Source organism: Uloborus diversus, chromosome 3 (assembly GCF_026930045.1).
Source record: "Uloborus diversus isolate 005 chromosome 3, Udiv.v.3.1, whole genome shotgun sequence".
In the NCBI taxonomy this organism is placed as follows: domain Eukaryota; kingdom Metazoa; phylum Arthropoda; class Arachnida; order Araneae; family Uloboridae; genus Uloborus; species Uloborus diversus.
The window spans coordinates 144926195-144939725 of record NC_072733.1 but is presented as its reverse complement, the minus strand read 5'-3'; the positions used below and the strand labels follow the sequence as shown (position 1 = coordinate 144939725).

The 13531-nt window shown below is 33.6% G+C and overlaps 1 protein-coding gene across 1 annotated transcript in view; it reads left to right on the top strand.

Annotated features, from left to right (window-relative positions):
* The window catches only part of LOC129218983 (E3 ubiquitin-protein ligase Mdm2-like), a 95815-nt gene that overhangs the window by 39339 nt on the left and 42945 nt on the right, over window positions 1-13531 (top strand). Inside the window, exon 3 of the mRNA XM_054853302.1 lies at window positions 1405-1473. Coding sequence (XP_054709277.1) covers window positions 1405-1473 — 69 coding nt within the window. The remainder of the gene's footprint in view (window positions 1-1404; window positions 1474-13531) is intronic.

Genomic DNA, 13531 nt, shown 5'->3' with positions numbered 1-13531 from the left:
CACATAATCATGTGACACAGAGGCTATCGATTTTCTCCATTTTGAGAATCTACCAGACTTAAGTAAAATGAAAAGTTTTCTGCGAACACAAATCCTAACAGGAAAGTTTTCTGCAAATAATTATTCTGCCTAATTCATCCTTAATTTATATTAAAATATGAAAAAAAAAGGCTTTAAAATTATTTATTCATTTATTTATTTTTTTGCAATAATATATATTTTATGCTTCCTTTTCACTAACTGAAGCAGTGACCATTTTTTTTGTCCAAAATCAATCACATGATCATTATCGTTATTTTCATTTTATAGTGAAAAAGTTCATGTAGATCTAATAAAACATGAGGTACCTGCATTTTACTTGAAAATTTTACGAAAATAGTTGATTTTGTAAATAAATCAACAAAAACTACTTATTTGTTAAAAATTATGTATTTCTGCAAAAATAAACACCGTATTTTTCTGCATATTATCTGTTAAAATTTTTTTTTTAACTATTGAGGTTCAGAGTATACGCTGCCGCGAATTATCTGCTTTTTCCCGCCTCTCTCTCAACACCAATGCATTGAAACTCAATTTACAGCAGGATTCACCAATAGAGACCGTTCTGTAGTCTGTAAAGTTGTTTATTTTGCATAGCTTGGATTTTCCTCATACACGATTCAGGCTGTGTAAAATAAAAAAACCATACAGTCATAGTGGAAGCAGTTTCCATTTGCAACTGTTTACTCCTTAGTCTTTTGAGTAATTAACGTACTATGATCACGATTTCAAGAAGCAATCGTTATTTTTTAGATGAAATTTGCACAAGATTTAGAAGAAACAGAAATAAAGTGTGAGATTTTTTAAAAATTTCTTTAAAAAAATTAACATTAGTATTTAAAAAAAAATTCTGCAGAACCAAAAACTTTTTGCGAACGTCGTTCGCGCGTTCGTCTATATTATGCAAGACTGAAATCTAAAATCTGGATCCTGATTCAAACCTGCTCTTTTGGGTGTAAGAGGCCAACACCTAATCACTGCTTTAATCTGTGCGTGGAGTGGTTAGGTGATATTCAATACACTGTCACCCAAATGAGCTGTTTCGACAAAACTAATGAAGACAGAAAGTGGAAGATAACTTTTCCTACAATTAAAGACAGATTTTGTGCATTGTAAGTATTTTATGTTGAATAACACAACTTGGAGTTTATGTTTTGAAAAATTTTTAAAAGCAGTTTAATTTATTTTATTGATTCAAATCTTATTCATGTGGCTTATGATTTTAATTAAATTACTCTTGTAAATTTGTCTTGCAGTATGTGTAGAACTAGTTTTGCTTTGATTGATACTTAAATTATGTCAAAATTGAATTTTATGCAATGTATTTTTAAAGAGATTGATCTAATACACTCTCTCTTTAAAAAGGTATCAGAAGAACTTCACGCATTAATTGGAACTGTGAAAGAGATAGCTGCTGTCACCACACTGGAAGAAGTAATTCTAATTCTTTGCTTTCTAAATGTTTATATTATTAGCAAAGTGATATATTCACAGTGGAAACAATAATATGCGCCGTTAGCGAACACACAACATTTATTACGACGTAGTAACACACAAAATGAAGTAGAACTACAGGGAGAGAAAAAGGTAAACAACCAAAGTCACATGAGTTGAGTATTTCGTATACTGAGTCATACTAGAATGATATTTTAACACCCCCACTTCATTCTAGTCCCATTTTGATTGAACATGAATGAAGTTGGCCAGCAGACACACTTTTGGTCAACATATCAGCTGCATTGTTTTTAGAGTCAATAAAGTTTATTGTAGTCAGTCCTTCCTCAATTTTCTCACGCAAGAAGTGATGTCGAATGTCTATATGCTTTACTCGGGGGGATAACACTCGATTCGAACTGAGATTTATTGATCCACGGTTGTCACAATATAATGGTACTGGGCGACATTGTTTCTTGAGTAGCTCCTGTTGCAGTTGCACCAACCACAACAGTTCTTGAGTAGCTGAACTTAAGGCCATGTATTCAGCTTCTGTCGTCGATAGGGCGACTGTTTGTTGCTTTTTAGAGCACCAACTTATGGCTCCTCCTGCATGACTAAAGATGCAACCAGACGTGGAGCGACGGTCGTCTTTATTGCCTGCCCAATCTGAATCGGAGAATCCCTCTAGCTCGGGGGAGGGAGAACTTTCGAAGAAATGTAGCTTTTTGTTTATAGTACCTTTGAGGTAACGAAATATTCTTTTCACACAGGACCAATGAGCTTGCCCTGGGTCGTTTGAAAAACGGCTTAGGACGCCAACAGCATGACAAATGTCAGGTCGTGTCCCCTGAGACGCATATAACAGACTACCAATTGCTTCTCGGTAGGGAACCTTTTCCATTGACTTCCTCTCTTCATCCGTCTGTGGCGACATCTCTTTCGTTATGATCTGGTTCGGAGCAATGGGAGTGCTTGCTTCCTTACAGTCTTCCATTCCAAATCTTTTGAGCATGTTTTTGATGTAGTTTGACTGATCCAGGGTGATCGTTCCATTCGTTTGGTCTTTACTAATTCTCAATCCAAGAATGTAGTGTGCTTCTCCAAGATCTTTCATATTGAACTCTTTCTTAAGTTCGTTTTGAACATGTTCTTTCTCTTTCTGGTTATTGGAAAGTATCAACAGGTCATCAACATATACAGCAATTATGAGCATGTTTTCTTGATCTGGTCTAAAGAAAATACATGGATCAGCTTTTGATCGTTGCAGTCCCATTTTGCAAAGAATTTTGTCTAGCTTCTGATACCAAACTCTGCTGACTTGTTTCAGGCCATAGATAGACTTCTTCAGTTTACAGTACCAGTGGATAAAATGTTCTGGATTGTCCGGAAGCTCCATGTAGATCTCTTCTTCTAGAACTGGGTGAAGAAATGCGGTCACAACATCCATCTGGTATATGTTTAATTTGAACTTTGCTGCTAGAGAAAGTATAAATCGTATTGAACTGTGTCTCACAGTCGGCGAGAATGTTTCGTCATAGTTGATTCCTTGTTTTTGGGAATATCCTTTGGCAACGAGTCTTGCCTTGTATTTTTCAATTTCTCCATTAGATCAATGTTTTGTTTTGAAAGTTCACTTGCTTTTTATGGCGTTTTTGCCGGGTGGTAATTCACAGTATTCGCAGGACTTGTTTTTGATGTGTGCTTCAACTTCTTCTTTAATTGCAGTTTTCCATTTGAGGGAGTCTGGTCTACTGCAGGCTTCTTCGTAATTATAAGGTTCTTTGCAAACATTTGCTTGGTATACTATGAAATCATCATTAAATATTCTTTTATTGGGTATGGGAATTCGTTTTGGCGGATTATCTTCATCAATGACATCATTTTCTAGGATTTCTTCTTGTTCAGTGTCTTCTACTTCGTCTTTACTGGATGAAATTTTGGTGCTAATGTATTCCTCCGATGTTATTTGACTTACTTGTTGGGATTTGTCTGTTTCTTCAGTCTTTGGTATCTCTTTATTGATGAACTCATTTTCGAGAAATACAACATCTCTTACGATGGTAAATTTTAAGCTAACTGGATCTATGACATGGTAACCTTTTGTGTTTTCTGCATATCTTACGAAAATTTTCTCTTCCGATTTAGCATCCCATTTTCTTCTAAGTACCTGAGGAATGTGCACATAGCTTTGCATCCAAAGATTTTCAAATGCGATAGATCTGGTTTTGTTCCGGACCATGCTTCTTCTGGAGTCATCTTAGAAAGGGCTTTCGTAGGAGAACGGTTTTTTAAATAGTTCGCTGTATACACGGCTTCGGCCCAAAGTTTTATCGGTAAGTTAGCATCAATTAGCATAGTACGTGCCTTTTCAACGAGAGTTCTATTCAAGCGCTCTGCAACGCCATTTTGCATAAATAACGTTCTCTAGAGTTGCAGTTAAGCTTGTGGTAAGTGGAATATTTACGGTTCCTTTTGTTGAAACTGTATCCCCATTTGCGACATCTATCCTTCTTTTCGCTTTCAGGAGAAAGATTTGTTATCCAGTCTTCCTTTGGTGTCATATGAGCATTGCAACCTGAATCAAGATACCAATCACTAGGTTCAGGTGGGGTCGAAAAAGTGCCTGTGAAAAAGTTAGTTGGCTTATCTGCAGTTTCATTTTTGGACTTTCGTGCATGTCTAGGCTTCCTACATTGAGAGCTAAAATGGCCTATTCCATTGCAATTGTAGCATCTTGGTTTGCGATTTTCATTTTGTTTCGATGGAAATCTGTTTTGATTTAATTTTCCATGAAATGCACTATCATTTGATTAGAACAAATGTCTCTAACGTTATCTTGTAAGAGTAAATTTTTAATGAAGTCTACAGAAGTACTTTGATTGGAACCCTGTATTCCTAGTATCAGAAGGCGAAATTTTTCAGGTAGTCCCCCTAGGATAATTCCTCTGACAGTTTCATCATCTAAGGGTTTTCCTATGCTGTCTAGCTGCTCGGCGATCGATGTAGGTGGACTAAACAGTGTTGTTACTGGTGTGGTGGACTACAGTGTTGGTGGACTAAACATTGTTCTAAACAGTGAAGAATAAAGTCCGATGCGGCGAACAATACCTTTGTCTTCATAAGTTTTACGTAAAGATTCCCAAGCTTCTTTAGCGATAGTCGCTTTCTTTGTTTCTGCTGATGCACAAAGTTTAATGGATAAATTGATTTTTGCCAAATCTCTTTGATCAGTTTCGGAATCGGTTTCATCTGACGAATCAATGCACTGCCACAAACCTGCATCAATTAAGAAATTTTTCGTGAGGAATTTCCATTCCGAATAATTATTGCCATCAAGGTGTTTAGAATCTGGCAAACCCCCACTGGATGTGCTGACGGTTTTTTTCTTCGTGTTTAACTGAATTTGGATTCTTTTCAATTCTTCTTGTAATTCGGCGATTGTGGCTGCTTCCGTCATTGTGTCATGAAATTTATCGCAAAATGTTCAAAATACAACCTCTAATTCGTAAAAATCGACTTATATACACTTGTTCTATGAGATCGGAGAGCATATATGGATGACGGTAAAAAGAGTTTCGTTTTAGAACAGTCACCTTTTTGATAGTACAGATCGATGAAAACGTTATATTTTGAAAACGAAAAGTTCAGTTACGTACCTTTTTCTTAGATTTGACGGCGAATAGTTTTTAACGGCATCAGGAAAAATTACGGTTTCTGATGAAGAACGTGTTCGATAGTTTCGAAAAGAAAAATCTTAACTTTGCTGTTGTTCGATATTAAGCGGTTGTTATGAACTTAAAATAACAAATATCATGGCGCATTGGACGTTTCCTGGGCCCATAACCTATTAGCAAAGTGATATATTCACAGTGGAAACAATAATATGCGCCGTTAGCGAACACACAACATTTATTACGACATAGTAACACACAAAAGAGAAGTAGAACTACAGGGAGAGAAAAAGGTAAACAACCGAAGTCACATGAGTTGAGTAGTTCGTATACTGAGTCATACTAGAATGATATTTTTACATATATTTCCCTCCAAAACTTTTATATATTTAGGAAAAGAAATTTATTTACATTTAGGTTAAATGCAAGTTTAAATGAAACTGAAAGGATTTGGATCATTTTTTCTCCCAAAAAATAATTTAATACAACTTTTTACAAAGTACATAGAATGTTAACTTTTTAATTTTGTAAATATGCTTGTCACGTCAGAGGCGGGTAAGCTCTTGACTCCCCCCCCCCCTAAACCATCGACCATGCCTGGATCTAAATTTTTTGGCTCCTTGCAAAGAGTCCCTAACAGCCCACAGAACTGCCCCCCTCTAAATAAACAATTTTTTAAATGAGTGATTGTTGCTTGTTTTTAACAACTTCATATTTCCACCTTAATTTTGAAAGTTGAGTAGTTATGTAGGACTTTTAATCCTTATTTTTGTATTCTCATGTTATTTAAAAGTTATATTGGCAAGTAAACAAGTTTCTCAGGACTTTACTGTATTCTAATTCCATTCAATCTTTCAGTTCACCTTTAAGTTTAAAAGTGTCCAAAACTGTTCTCCCCTGTAGGTTTTGCTTTGGAAAGAAGTTTTCCCCATTTTATGGTATCATTTTAGTTCGGTAAATGATTCAGCTTTTGTTCCATATTTTTTATAAGTTTGGGACATGCTTTGTGATTAAAGGGTTTTCTTTTTAATATTTTCTTGAGTTTTGACCTTTTTTTAACTGCTTGAAATTTTGTATGAATTCATTTTTGCTACATTCATTAATTTTATATTATTTGTGTTAATGTTTAGGTCATTTATGATTCTGTTTTGTGGTTACCCAAAATTCATAGGATTTTTATTTATCTGAATCAGTGGTTGGAAGTAGCGTACTGCTTTTGAAAAAAAATAGAGTAGCATGTAGTGCAATACAAAAAAAGTAATTTGTAGCCATTTCGAGAAACTACTTTTAAATAAAGTTTCAAGAAAAAGAAAGAAATGAGGTGTCAAACAATTCTGACTGGTGCAAATCATAAGCGAGTAAAATTTGCACCAATCAGATTCGTAAAACTCTGAAAAATACGAGCTGACCTCAGACACATTATTTTGACGCTGCATGTTCTTTCTCTTTGCTTGTTCTCATTAGTTAGTTTTGCATCGAAATGTTCACATTTCCCCAATATTCGCCTTGAATAGAGCATACATAGAAAGAAAACAATAAGCGATAATTGCCAATTTAGTGCAGCATTTGTGCTTTCTGGCAGCAGAAAATGTCCCGGGGATGATCATTTAAAAATGTTTAAGGCCCTGACCTGGTTAACAATAAATATTACAGTGTTATAGAAATGTATGATAAAGGAAAATTTTCTGTTTCATGCAAACTTTGCCCGTCAAGAAAAATCTTTTGGTATTAATGTCATCCATATATACAGTTGAACTTGTGTGAGGGATGCATTCCTCGTCGCATTGGTTGAAAAAGCTGTGTTGTTGAATGAAAATACTGTTATGGTGCACATAATCAATGGGAGAGAATGGCACAAAATAAAATAGTATGGAACTAATAATATAAAGCAATAATAAAATGCAGCACTGCAATAGTACTATACAATAGATGCAGTAATTATGTGAAATACACCGCCAGCTCAGTCATTTCCAGCCGAGGACTGCAGTTTCGTGCTTAATTAACACTCATCAGCCCGGCATAGGCAAGTGACTGAGCTGGAGATGGAAAACCTCTTAAGGAAGCCGAGAGTGCAAAACAAACTGGTAGCTAATATAGAATTAGCAGACCACTGCTTTAGCCCTGGCTAATGGGCTGTAATTTACAGTAATTATATTCGACACATTTTTAGTTGTTTAAGCATTTTGAAAAGGTTAAAATTTCTATAGTTGTCGTCAGAAACTTTCTATTTTTCCTTTTATTTTCAAAATTTAGATAAACAGCCCACTTATGTGAAATTATATTTCATCAACGTCATATTTAGAATGAAAAAGCTACGGAGTGGCAATTTGTACGTTAACAAAGCAATGTTTCCGCTAGTATGGTGCGAGGACATTCCGCTTTCAGTGATGCTAAAGGGAAAGTTCATTCACGATACTAATATTTCATACCTAATAAAGAAGGCAATATACTTAAACCCCGCGATTCAGTTCCGAAATTTTTTGTGTTGCGGGTGGGGAATTTGCGTTGGCTCCAAAATTCGTTCTTCAAAAAAAACTCGCTATATAGCCATTTTGAGTTTTTTTGAATCGCATTGCAGCCCAAGTTCACTGCAGTTTAAAATTGCACATAGAAGTAAAGTAAACATTCTTAGTTATGTTTCATATTTCGGATATTTATTAATATTTGATTTTTAATACTAGTACCGTTTGGGATATTTTTCCTATTTTTTTTATTTTTTCTTCTTACCGGTTGAGTTTTGGCACATTAGCATAATAAAAGTCAATTATTAAATATATTAAGTTTCTAAGGTTATTCGGTAAAATTAAATGATGTTTTTATTTCATTTTATCAGTGACGTAAGAAAGGAGATGGTTTCCATTTTCCTGACCTGTAACTTGAAGCTCAAAATCAATTAACTATCTCCTACAAAATATAAGTTCCTCTAAAATTAACTTCTATAATGGAAATTAAAATTTTTCTCTTTGTTTAAAATATGTTTTTCATCATCTAAATCAATTTTATGTACATGTATGCCTATGTAAAATTTGAATCAAATTATGCCTGCATCTATTTACATTTTCAAGTACCGTATATACTCGCGTATAGGTCAATCTCGCGTATAAGTCGACCCCTCCTTTTTCAGAGAAAAAATTCAGAAAAAATCTAAAACCCGCGTATAAGTCGACCCCCACACTTTCCAAAAACATCGCGAATTATTTTCAAAGAAATTTCAAAATAATGAACACATTTATTTACAAATAAAATAGGAATTAAATAGGAAAACATTTCTAAAAGCCTTCAAACTCGGATTCCGAGTCGGACGCAAAAAAAAAGTTCATTAAAGTCCGCTTCCGTCATCACCGCGTCATCGTATACATCGGCGGCTGCAGAATCGTCAATGACATCAGAGGTTGCGTTCGACGAACCTCACCGGTAAACCGGTAAGTAACCAGTTACTAACCGCGGCGTTCTATGATCAACCGGTTACCGCAGCGGTTACTAGTCTAAGCAGTTGATTGGTTGATTTGAGCACGTGATCATTAGCTGTCACGTGATTCACTAACCGGTCGCTCCCGGTCGTGCTCGTCGAACGCACTCTCAGTCTGAATGGCGTGACTGTTGACGATAAATATTTTCATACGTTTCACGATATTTGTTAATTGCTGATTTGATCCTTAATAAAGAAGAATAAAATTATCTTTATTTATGTGTATTATTTAGGTTTTTTTTGTTATTATTTTTGAATAAGTTTACTTTTTCACACGATCAACTTATCAGCAACTACCTGTAACCGCACATCGGCATTTCTCGTAGCTTCCCAGCTCTCGTTGATCGGAAAAATTTTTTCGGAAAATTTGACCCGCGTATAAGTCGACCCCCCTTCCTTTGATCTCATTTTTTGGACAAAATTTCTCGACTTATACGCGAGTATATACGGTAGCCAAATTGTACTTCTTGAATTAAATGTTCACTGTTCAGAAATAATTAAAAATTTGGAGGTTGAATTCTTTCAACTTTTAAATCCAACTTTCATCTTTTAATTTCTTGCAGCGAATATTTGAAAAAACCGTGAAAAATGTTTGGAATGAGAAATTGATTCAGTAAAGTTAAAAAAGAATAAATAATACTTAGTAATATTCCATGTTCAAATGAGCCAATTTTTTAATCTTAAGCACTTTTCAGGGTTCGTACGGGTCATGGAAATCCTGGAAAGACATGGAAAAAAAAAAATAAACAGATTTCAGACCTGGAAAAGTCATGGAAAATTCATGTTTTCATTAAAAGTCCTGGAAATTTATTTTAAGTTATGGAAAAATGTCTTGGGCAGTAAGAAAGTAACAGAAGCTAAAAGAACATTAGAAATCTTCAGTGATTTAACAGTATTGCATGTAAAAGCTATTTACACTGGAAAACTGAACCATCCCAAAACACGAATCTGGGTTTTGGAATCCTATTGCATCCGCTTGTGTTACAGCCTTCCGCCTTTTTTTTGTTATGTGGTTTTACTGCTGGGATGTCACTTATTTAGAGTTCATAATTATTTTCAGCACATTATATATTTTTTTAGAACTGGACTTGCACGTTCTAGATTTTGCCACACCCACTTAAAAAGTATAATTCAATTGCATATAAGTTTGTTTCAACCACTCATAAAAAACCATTATTAAACTTGTCAGAATTTATCTTAATTTGTTGAAGACTTTAGAAAATAAAGGTTTAATCAGGCGATAGAACAAAGAAATAGGGTATTCTAATACTTAAAAAAAGAATTTACTGTAAAACGAGGCTTTACTTCAATGAATGAAAATACTGTCAAGTTACATAGATTATTAGCTACACTGTTGATACCAAAATGCTATATTTTTATGAAGTAAATTTATTTTTGTAAACTTTGTAATGACTCATTCAACCTTTGTCCCATTTATTAATATTCTGTCCCATTAATTACTACCGTAAAACCTGTCTAAGTTGACCACTTTTTTCAGGCACGGAATTTGCCCTTGACATATAAATCAATCTATAAGTTGACCACCTGTTTAAGTTTACCACTAAAGTAGTGCACCGCAAGTGTTCAACTTACACAGGTTTCACTGTATTAAGCTCTGTTTATTAAATATTTATTAATTTTGAACATCTGTATATTGCATTTACTATATTTTTACCTTACTTAAATTTAAAAGGTAAATAAGAATAGTTATTAGGTTCTGTACTATGCGCTGATGTTTTTTCTATCACAAGTAAATGTTTTGATAAGGTAGTGGCATTCACATAATAGTTTTGCCAATACCATTGCAGAAAATTGGCAAATAGTACTATTCTCTTCGTGTAACAAGGTCATGAAAATTTTTATGAAGTCATGAAAAAGTCATGGAATTTTTCCATCCAAATAGAGTATGAACCCTGACTTTTTGAATTCTTTTGTTCAATCCTCAAATGGTGTGTATGTGTATGCTTTTCATTTTTTAATTTTAAAAAGGTAGCGAGGTAGCGACTACTTTTCAAAAGTAGTTTGTAGTTGCTACATTTTGAAGAAAGTAGTTGTAGTTCCCTACAAAAAAATGTAGTTTTTCCAACCACTGGTTTGAACTGGTCAAAACATTTTTCCAGGAAATGCTTCGACCAGTTTTTTAGGCATTCCTCGCTAATTTTGTGGATGGTTTTGATTTTGTTTTTTAATTTTTATTTTCAAGTTATTCCTCTATCAGGGGTTGAAGTAGTGCTATAATCTTAATATATAAAAATCTTTTGTGCGGACGTTTGTCACCATAAGGCTTTTAAACGGCTGGACTGATTTTGATCAAATTTTTTGTGTATAATTGAGTTATGGCAAGCATGGTTTCGAAGCGCGATGGATCGAATCGGAAACGTTTTTGTTAATTAATTAATTTAAACATTGGATGGTTTATTCTCCCAAATGATTAATATTTATTTTAACCGATTGTTGAGCGAGAATTGAAATAAATATTTAACCCGTTGCCAAAAGCCAGTTCTGCTTTTTGTAATGAAATTTCCTACTGTGATAATGAGAGAGAGTGAAGCCTTCATTTCTTGAAAGCAACAATTTTAGGTCCAGTGATACATTTCAAAGTAAAGTACTGGAAGAAATAGAGTTTCTTTCACTAAGTTCACGCAAAACGGGTGTTTTTCGTCGTAGTTAAACCATGTGACCGGATCGGTGCTTTAGGTTTTCCTAACTAAATGATCGGAAAGTACCATAACAACATTTGTTTCTCGTTTCAAATCCATCTGAGTTTTGGCACCAATAGCAAGAATATTTTAAGGATTATCAACTAATCAGTGCATTATTAAAGGAAAGGATGGTGGAATTCAAAGACGAAACAAATTTTATTTTCGTCCAGATAAATTACAACAGGGTAGTTCTGTACACACAAGATCAGCGTGTTTTTGCTTATTCAGGGAACTGTTTTTACAATTATCACTTTTGTAAACAATATCCATTGGATTGTTTTATTTTTTTTCATATGGGGGACGTTGCAGCGGGATTTCCCGTTTTTTCTACATGGGTAGTTATTTTTTATACTTAATATCTGAGGAATATTTTTATCCTTTGAGTATGTCTGAAGGAACAAACTATACAATCTATGAAGATCTTTCAAGTACGCGAGAAAAAATAGTTGATAAAACAACTGATCAGTGGGCACTAGATAAATCAGGTTGTAATAAATATATGCATTCTGACACCAAGCAGCTTAAAATATTTTCTATTTACTTATTTTTTTGTAACAAAACGGTTCAAATACTTGATAGTTTACTGAAATTTTTCAACTTTTCAATTTACAAAGTTTGAACAGAACATCGTCTGTCGGGTCCTCTAGTATCTTATATTTCCTATATTTTCAAAAAAAAAAAAAAAAAAAACTATCAAAAGTGTCCTATATTTCCCATATTCCTATAATTTGTTGTATAAATTTTTAGAAAATGACCTAAGAAAAATCTTTAGGTCACTTGATTCATACTTTATTTCAAAGTTTAACAAAAAATAATTTAAGACTGCTGGAAAACAAAATACTTGTACATAAAAAACAAATTTTGAAATCTCTGGCGGCCTCTGTTAGTTTTAATTTTGTTATAGGTGTCGAGTATTTTTGCCAATGTTTAAAATTGTTTTGAGAGAATGCTTCAATGATCCATAACAAGCTCTCCTAACTATTGATGAAGTACTTAGTCAAAGAATTGGCAATTTAGTCGCTAAATACGAAATCCAAAAAGTAATGGGAAAATCTTTTTAAAGACTCATAAAAGTCCGAGACAAAAGAAAAATGTTGGTGTACTTTCAAAAAAAATCAATAAAGCTGGATTTTATTCTGTTTTTGACAATATAATTTATTTAAGCGGCTGATTCAACTAACCGGCATCCACTGTATATGTATTAAATAGAAGCTTTGCAAATTCTTATTGATTCTGGCAAGAAAAATATTGAACTTGCAAAAGATGAAATGGAGAAAAAAGGGTTTGACAAAAGCTTTTCAAAAATATAAATAATCAATAATTATAAATGAATGTATTAAATGTAAATAGACATCACATTCAGTATATTAGCTACCAGTTTGTTTCGCACTCTTGTCTTCCTTAAGAGGTTTTCCGTCTCCAGCTCAGTCACTTTCCTATGCCGTGCTAATGAGTTCTAATAAGCACGAAACTGCAGTCCTCGGCTGGAAATGACTGAGCTGGCGGTGTATTTCAGACATCACATTGTTTAAAATTTGTTTTAAAATATTTTTACATAAGTTAAATAGTTTTTTTTTTAAGTTATTCTTTCAAGAACTCAGAAAACTCATTCTAGAGGCATGTTATAATTTTTATTTTAGTTTTTTTTTAACTGTATGCAGTATTAATTAAAATCATTGGTAATAATTAGTGCAAGAATAACTAGATAATATAAACTATGTATTTTTTTATATTTTCAAACAAAATTATTCATAAAACGTGTCCTGTATTTGTCTATTTTTCGTGGAAAATGTCCTATATGTTACATGTTAGCCACTTCTACCTCTGCTCTATTAACCATAAATAATTTTTAGGTGTTATATGCCTTTTAAAATAAGTTGAGACACAAAACATGAACTTCAATCTTTTGATGAAGTTAAATTTTTGCTCTCACCCTTCAAATTTTCAGAACTAATATAACTTTCACTAGGATATTTTAAGACTTTGAGGATGATCCATGCTGTCCATGCAAATATTTTGTCTACTTAAAAAATTCGTTTGCACATGACATTTTCAGCAGTTATGTTAAAATTCATATACAGTTGAAAGGTACTGGAGCGGAGCTCTCATTCATATTAAGCCCTGTTCTCACTATTGCTCTGATCAACAATTTCTTTACATTTTAAAGTTCATAATTGCCTAAAAGGAAATTCTAATTCTGCTTTATTTTTGTA